Source organism: Beauveria bassiana (genome assembly GCF_000280675.1).
Source record: "Beauveria bassiana ARSEF 2860 unplaced genomic scaffold BBA_S00030, whole genome shotgun sequence".
In the NCBI taxonomy this organism is placed as follows: Eukaryota; Fungi; Ascomycota; class Sordariomycetes; order Hypocreales; family Cordycipitaceae; genus Beauveria; species Beauveria bassiana.
In genome coordinates, this window is record NW_007930865.1 from 122,076 (window position 1) to 129,955 (window position 7,880).

The 7,880-nt window shown below is 56.2% G+C and overlaps 4 protein-coding genes across 4 annotated transcripts; 1 reads left to right on the top strand and 3 right to left on the bottom strand.

The window, feature by feature from the left end:
* Nucleotides 1-481: 481 nt before the first annotated feature.
* Nucleotides 482-1,429, bottom strand: BBA_08020 (HIT zinc finger protein; the record flags this gene model as incomplete). The annotated part of the gene is made up of 1 exon (XM_008603117.1): nucleotides 482-1,429. One exon carries the CDS (start codon nucleotides 1,427-1,429, stop codon nucleotides 482-484), a length of 948 nt encoding a protein of 315 aa, XP_008601339.1.
* Nucleotides 1,430-1,790: 361 nt separating this feature from the next.
* Nucleotides 1,791-2,219, top strand: BBA_08021 (uncharacterized protein; the record flags this gene model as incomplete). Its single annotated transcript, XM_008603118.1, has 3 exons — nucleotides 1,791-1,912; nucleotides 1,976-2,081; nucleotides 2,142-2,219. The coding sequence occupies 3 exons, from the start codon at nucleotides 1,791-1,793 to the stop codon at nucleotides 2,217-2,219; spliced, it is 306 nt and encodes a 101-aa protein (XP_008601340.1).
* A 324-nt stretch (nucleotides 2,220-2,543) lies between these two features.
* Nucleotides 2,544-4,136, bottom strand: BBA_08022 (protein disulfide isomerase; the record flags this gene model as incomplete). The annotated part of the gene is made up of 2 exons (XM_008603119.1): nucleotides 2,544-3,928; nucleotides 3,995-4,136. The coding sequence occupies 2 exons, from the start codon at nucleotides 4,134-4,136 to the stop codon at nucleotides 2,544-2,546; spliced, it is 1,527 nt and encodes a 508-aa protein (XP_008601341.1).
* Nucleotides 4,137-5,663: 1,527 nt separating this feature from the next.
* Nucleotides 5,664-6,989, bottom strand: BBA_08023 (NADH-dependent flavin oxidoreductase-like protein; the record flags this gene model as incomplete). The annotated part of the gene is made up of 2 exons (XM_008603120.1): nucleotides 5,664-6,218; nucleotides 6,294-6,989. 2 exons carry the CDS (start codon nucleotides 6,987-6,989, stop codon nucleotides 5,664-5,666), a joined length of 1,251 nt encoding a protein of 416 aa, XP_008601342.1.
* Nucleotides 6,990-7,880: the final 891 nt, after the last annotated feature.

Here is a 7,880-nt window from a genome sequence, read left to right on the forward strand (position 1 = left end):
TATTTCAAAGTCGCCCGCCACGGAAAACGCTGACTATCATGTAAGCAGTGTCTGGTGTGACTACATCGCATTCTGTTCCTTTTAATGAGTCGGTTCTTTGATGAGTAACCATCTTAATGAGTAATTATACTTTGACGAAAAATGCATTCCGCCCTCGGATCTCTCTTGCATGTGTCGGGGTCAAGGCAGAAGACACCATCCACAATGTGATCATCAAAGCGCTGGTCAGTTTGGCGAAGCCAAGGCCAAGCAAGTAAACGATCCAAGAGACTATAACAGAAACAGCAGACACTTGCGCACATCATGTCAGTTAGCAGATTGGTCCTTAATGACTGTGCCCAATCCTAGGCCATCACAACAGATGCACTTTGAGTCCCAGATGCCGCTCTGTAAAAAATTATGTTCATTCATACAATGATGCTGTGCATCGGGTATCACACAAACGCCATAACCCTAACAAACCTACCCCTACTACAAATCCTTATATTCCATACCGCGTCACGCACTCCTCGCGATGCGTCTCCAAGCACTCGAGTGCGCACACCCTCGTCCCACACTTCAAGCACCTGACCCGTCCCCAGTATCCGCAGACCTCGCAAAACACCCTCACCGGATACGTCGCGGTCCAGTTCCCGCGCGCCTCGCCATAGCTGAGCGGGGGCGCCGCCAGCAGCCGTCTCATCTCGGCCTCGGTCGGCAGTGGCGGCACGCGGCTCATCAGCAGCGGGTCGACGTCGCCCGGGTGCGCGAGCGGCGGAGGCCGGTGCGGCGCGGCCAGCATCGTGGAGGGCTCGTTGTTGCTGCTGCTACTCCCCTCTCCTGCAGCATCAGGCATCGGTGAGTCGCCGCCTATCCCCGGCGTGGCGGACGACGCATCCTTGCTGCGCGAAGCAGCGGCGGCGGCGGCAGCGGCGCTGGACCGCTTGCTGACCGCCGCGGCGTTGGATTCCGTCAGCGCCTGCAGCGCGAGAAAGTCGTCGAGGTGGTTGGCAAACGTCTTTTGCGACTGCATAATTTTGCGCACATTGGCCGTGTGCTTTCGCTGAGCTGTTTTGACGCAATCATAGCCGTTAGCAAAGATAGGAAAAGGAAAAAGAACAAAGCTCTTGCTGAGGCTTGTGACGAGTTTCGGGGCGTCGGTGTACATACTCCGTCCGCTTTTGCCAGGAAGCGGAATCGTGGTGTCGCGCCCGCCGTCACGGTCCAGCGCCTCGAGCTCCTTGCGCATCTTGTTCTCCTGCCGTGCCGTGAGGTCGCTGAGGGTGAGCCCCCCGCCGGGGGCATTTCGTGCGCGTTTGCGGTTCGCCGTGGTGGTGGTGGTGGTGCCCGAGGTGGTGGCAGCGGCGAGGCGGGTGTCGGGGACGTACGCCCAGCCGGGGGCAGACGTCGTCTTGGCCCCGGCGAGCTCGATGACGCCGAAATCATTCATTTCTCCGTTTTCGTGTGTCTCAAATTTGCATGATGTTTCTAATGTTGCAAGTCGAGGGAGAGCTCATCATGTTCGCGTGGCCACCTAGTTAGGTGGTAGCGGCAGAAAAGAACGCCTCCAGTACCTAACTAAATAAATAGGTACCCAAGCGTGCTAAGGTGGTAGTAAGCAACCACAGTGGGGAGCTCGACTTGCCCAAGCCGAGACCATCCCAATCAAGTTCCGTTGCCACCTCCTCCAAACCCGCCGAAACATCCCTTCCAAGCTTCCCCGAATCCTTCTTCCCAACAGCAAACTACCCGCCAATACACGTCGCTATCGTGTCCAACAACTTTTTCCTCCCAATCGCACGTTCGACATCATGTATAGCGCCGCATCGAGAGTCCTGATGGGCCGCGCCGCCCGCGGCTTCCACACCACATCGCGCCGCATGACCGACGCTCCTCTGGTGGCCAAGAAGCCCATGGGCGCATTCCGGGGAGGGTACGTCTTGTTCCCCCGTCACGTACACGTCGTGCTGAATTAATGCTCAATTATCATCTACAGTATCTTTGGCTTCCTCCTCGGATCCACTCTTGCCGGCACCAGCGTCTATTCGTATCTCGTGCAAGAGTACAAGACCTCCAACGACTTGCTTACCGAGGATATTTACGTACGTCAGCTGTCACTCCAATGAATCGATTTCTTGAAACAATTGCTAACAGTTTTGTAGACACTGCAAGCTTCCGTCACCCGATTGACCAATTACGTCAAGAAAATTGAGCAAATAGCCCAGGAAAAGAAGAAATAAAGCACGCGCGATCGGGATAACACGGAAACGCAATGGGATGAGGCCATGCTACGGCAACAGTATCCAACTGAGAGAATTTGTCTTGATGAGATTGCGCCCCTGTACAACAATACCGACGAGAATCAATAAAGCGGAAACACCATGACAAAAATGACCAGCACAGTTTTGAGAAAGTGCAGTAATTTCAATTACATGATCTATTTTGATCCGAAATGTGTTGGACTCGCAGAAAACTATAAATCATTTGGTGCAGCTGTGGCAACCGTATAAAACAAAAAAAAACTCGTAAACATTCCCTTTTTATGATGCACTAATACATGACGTTTACAGCTCGTCGTGATCCTCCTCAACCTCCTCATCCTCCTCGACAGCCTTCTTCTCCTTGGAAGCGGCGGGAGCAGCCTCCTCGGTAGCGTCTTCCTTGAGGCTGACTGAGGCCTTGTGCTTGCCGTTCTTCTCAATGAACTCGACGAGGTCCTCGGGAGTGCGAGCGCCTTCGTAGGTAACGGGGTTCTTCTTGTCACCGGCGGGGTAGAGCTTGATAGTGGGGAAGCCCTGGATGTCATCCGGGACGTCATTGAGAGTAGCGTCGACCTTGGCAATGGTGACCTTGTCCTTGAAATCAGACTCCTGGAAGGCGGCGCCAAGCTGGTCGTACTTGGGAGCGAGGGCCTTGCAGTGACCGCACCAGGGGGCGTAGAACTCGATGAGGACATCCTTGTTGTTATCAAGTACGATATCGTCGTAGTTCTTGGCGACGACGACGGTGACGGGGCCGTCCTGGGACTCGGGGATGGGCTCCGACTTGATACTGGGCTCAATCTTGCCGGCAACGTAGTCGTCGACAAACTTGCCAATCGACTTTTCGGTAATCTTCTTTTCCTGATCAAAGGGGTACTTCTTGTTACCCTCAATGTCCTGGATGGCAAAGGCGGGGAACTTGTCGGACGCAAGGTTCAGGTTTCCGGCGTGGGCGCCGAAGGCCTTGGCATCAATGGTGCCAAAGTTGACCTTGCCCTTATGCTTCTCAGCGACAGGCTTGAGGGCCTTGGCGAGCTCGGTGCGCTCCTCCTCGGTCTCGGCGAAGATGTAGCACAGGGGGAGGCCGGCCGACATGTAGCCGGCGTAGGTCTCGGGGCCGATCTCGCCGATGAGGGGAGTGGCAGCGGTCTTGGTAAACTCCTCAATGGCATCGGCGTCGAACTTCTTGCCCTTGAAGATGGTCTTGCCCTCATCAAAGGATTTGTAGAGGACAACGGCGGGGGCGGTGACATCTTCAGCCTCGGCCAAATTGGCGTCGGCGACGGAGCCAAAGAGGTAGTCGTTACGGTACTTCTCAGCGACGGTCTGGAAGACGTCGGCAGAGGTCTTATCGTCCTCGGCAATGTATGCCACGACGACAACCTTGTCGGCCGTCTTGAAGTCCTCGAGGGTATCTTTTTCGAGGGTGGAAACGGCGGGGAGGGACTGCTTGACCATGTAGGATGTGATGGCAGCGGCCTTGCGCTGGCCACTGTAGGGGGCGACGTTGTCGGCTCCGCGGAAGACCTTGAGGGTGGGGTAGCCCTCGACACCGTGAGACTGGCAGAGCTCAGCCTCCTCGGTGCAGTCAATCTTGGCGAGCTTGATGTTCTTCTCCTTTAAAGAGGTAGCAGCCTCCTCATACTCGGGGGCGAGGGCCTTGCAGTGGCCACACCAGGGAGCAAAGACTGTGAGTGGCATTAGCTATGTGTTGACACGACAGGCGGGATTAAAGCGGAATAGATGGAGCTTACACTCGGCGAGGACCAAGTCGTTGGCCTTGACGAAGTCGTCAAAGGTCTTGCCGGTAAGCTGGGTCACATCAGACTCGTCGGCGGCGGTGACGAGGCTGGCAAAGGCAGCGAAGAGGCCGAGGCAAATGCGCTTGTGCTGCATCTTGCTGTGTGTAGTGTGATGTGGAATGGGGGTATAATAAGAAATGTACAAATGGGCGACACTGAATTTATTCCAGATGTTGCGTGAAGGAGACAGGAAAAGGGACTGGATGAATCTTGGGGATGATTGATGGGTAAAGTAATGGCCAGCGTGTGGAGGTTGGTAGTGTGGGGAACTGGACGAGACGTTCAATTGAACAAGTGTCCCTTTCCCATGGCGACGGCGCGAGAGGGGCTAAGCAAGCAAGTGAGCAACGAGCTGAGCTCACAGTGCAGCTTTGTGCAATGTACTGGTACCTGGACGTGCCATCCAGTCAGGGTAGCGGGGCCACCACCAACACACTCATGACACTGCACTCACTGCATTTACTGCACTGTGGGTTGTGGCTGCAGCGAGCTGGACGCCCTGTGGCACTTGGGACGTGATCCTGAAGGGTTGACAGCCGGCTGGCCAGACCAGACGAGCCCAGCCAATCACAAATGACCGAATCTTGCTCCGGCGGGGCCCGCTAGCAACTATCAAGTCCACTTGTCCCGGCCAGGCTGGTACAGGGGCAGCTTTCGCCACCAGCGACCACTGCCGCGCCCCGGAACGGATGGGCGGACAGGTACCTGACCAATCCCGTCGTGTCCGTGCCGTGCTGTACCAGCTCTCGCGGACCTCCACTGACAAATCCAATATGATGAAGAGCGATTCGCCTTGACAGTTTGTCAGGGAACTCCAAAGATAATAGAAATGTAACAAGCGCGGGTGGCGTTTTCTACTGATAGATTCCTCACATTTATCGCTTACCCCTTTTGCCACCCCAACGCGACTCGGTCTAAAACCACGACGTAGTAACGTAGGTACCTATTACAAAGCTTCCAGCACAAGGTCTCGGGCCTAGGCGGCGGCCCCCTGGACATCCCGCTCCCATAACCATCCGCGACAGCTGATTCACGCAGATCCGACCACTTCATCGCGCCAACAACGCCCAGTTGCGTGTGGATCCTAGACACGATTGGTTGCAGTCCCACCAAGGTTGAAGGAACCATCATGGGTGGCGTCTCGTTGTGGCCAGATATCTTGAACAAAAGCCGTAAATAGAAAGTACCGACTCGGGCAAAACATTCATCGCACGCCTGCGTCTGGCTTGGCAATGCTTCTTGACGCATGTTTATGGTGCATCTACATGGCTTACTACGCCTGACTTGCGGCCCATTCTGCCATGTTGCAACCGTGTCTTGTTTGCTTGAGTGAAAGCGACATTGGGGGCGGGACGGACAGCTTCAGCTCTCAGCCACATCATGCGCCAACTTACGTCGCATTCAACCATTCCCAAGTGACACGTACTTCGTACACCACTGCGAATTCGAAGAGCATGATTGACAATGCAGATCTATCGTTTCTAGTATCGTTTATAGGTTCTCTATTCTCTCCACATCGCTTCGCTCGATCTAGACATGTGTTCTTGCTGCACGCCACAAGCCCCATCCCTTTCAGGGTAGGCCTCCATCTTTCAGTATGCAGTAAACATCATACATCCCCTCAAAAGTGGCGCTCGAAGCTGGCCGGCGGCCCAGCGCGGTGATACTGGATCGGCCATTTGGCCTTGACCTTGAGCTCGTGCGCCGCGCGCAGCACCCACTCAGGCTCACGCAGAAACTGCCTACCCACAAGCGCAAAGTCGGCCGCCTGGTCCGCGCCTCCCTCCTGCACCAAGCTCGCCGCCGTCTGGCCCTCCGTGATGAAGCCGACGGTGCCGATGAGCAGCGGCGAGCCCTCGGCCGCGAGCGCTTCCCGCACCGCCTTGGCCAGATCCGACTGGAAGCGCTTGTTGTCGTGGGGGATCCGCTGTGCCGCCGAGTTGCCGCCGCTGCTGACGTCGAGCACGTCGACGCCCAACGCCGGAAGCTCTTTGGCCAGCCGGATCGTGCTCGCAAGGTCCCACGACGGCGCGCCGCCCGACTCCATCCACTCGGAGCCCGACACGCGCACCCACAGTGGCATCGTCTCGGGGATGACGCCGCGCACCGCGCCAATCACCTCCTTGAGCAGCCGCGTGCGGTTCTCGAAGCTGCCGCCGTAGTCGTCGGTGCGTGTCTGCAGAGGCAGTCAGAATACAGGCCAACGTCATAAAATTGCAGAGAGGAGAGCAAAAAAGAGGGGAAAACGTACGTTGCTTAGTGGCGACAGCGAGCTGCTCAGCAGGTAGCCGTGCGCCGCATGAATCTCAATGGTGTCAAAGCCCGCCGTGACGGCGCGCTTGGCCGTGTCGGCAAACGCCTGCACGAGACCTTTGATCTCGGCGATTGTCAGCTCCTTGGGCGCGGCGTGGTCGTCGGCAAACGGAATCGGGCTGAGAGACACGACATCGTCTGGCCAGCCGTTGGCAGCCTTGTCGGCAATGGTCTTGGTGGCGGTGCCGCCGAGCCAGGGCGCGAGCGTGCTTGCCTTGCGGCCGGCGTGCCCGATCTGGATGCCAATCTTCCCATTCTGGCTGTGCGCAAAGTCGACAATGCGCTTGAGCGGCGCAATCTGCGAGTCCTTCCACAGCCCGCTGTCCTCGGGGCTGATGCGGCCGCGCGGCTCGACGGCCGTCGCCTCGACAAAGACGAGCCCCGCGCCGTGCAGCGCCAGCTGGCCCAGGTGCACCAGGTGGTAGTCGGTTAGGTGTCCGTCGTCGGCGCTGTACTGACACATGGGCGACACAACGACACGGTTCTGCTGCTCCAGCCCTCGCACCTTGATCGGCTGCAGAAGCGAGGGCGGCGGCGAGCCGGCATCCTCGGCGGAGCCGATGGGCGGCTCTTGTGCGGGCGTGTAAAAGGGCACGCCGGGTGCGGCCTTGTTAATGGTACTGTGCGAGCCCATGGCCGGGATGGTGTGGATGTGATGTTGGCGTCGTAGAGGTGCGGGGTGAGGGAATCGTAGAGGATTGCAATTAAGACGGCGCAAAGTAGTACGAGTGGATGTCGTCTTCGACACTGCGAATGACGCTAATGAAGTATAGGGAAAGCAAGTCTGGAGTAGCTGCCGAGACACTAGTTCCATGGTGAAATTGTTTATTCAAAGGAAACTGACGGTGCCTTTATACCGTCTTGCGGCATTCGGGATGGAGGGGTGCAACTATTCTTACTTTGAGTGCTCAATGACGTGCCCGCGCCAATAGTCAAGTCTCAAGAAAGTCTAAAAGTCTGCCCATTGTCGCGGGGTTGAGATCGGGAAATTTTGCAGGTAGAAATTCGTGGTTGCTGAATAATGTTCCGATTAGAAACTCACACGGACGCTGCATTATCAATCCGCTGCTATGCGGCCCGACTCATTCGCAATCCGGGCCGAGTCCGGAATAGGTACTTGATTAGTAGTGTGATGCACACAAAAATAAAAGTACCTTTTCAAGCTGCTACCACAAAAATCATACTCAAAGTTCCTCAGATACTCTACACAAGTCGGACCGGATAGCAGCAGAATGGGTCGTTCCGCCCAAAGACTCGCGATCGGAATCGCTGGGCACCCTGGGGTCTGCACCTTGATGATCGACAGTGTATTTATCAGCAGGCGGGGCCAAGGTCAGGAAAAGCCCTTCACGTATAACAAGGCCTGATTTACATGAACTACCAGTAAGGCGCGCGCCTTTGCAGCGACATGAACAGTTAGCTGCAGAGGTGTTCTGATGGTACATCGAGGGAAATAAAAAAAAAGCATTGCAAAGCATCGCGAAAAAGGGCAGACGATGTAACTTTTCGTACATAAGGCGCGACG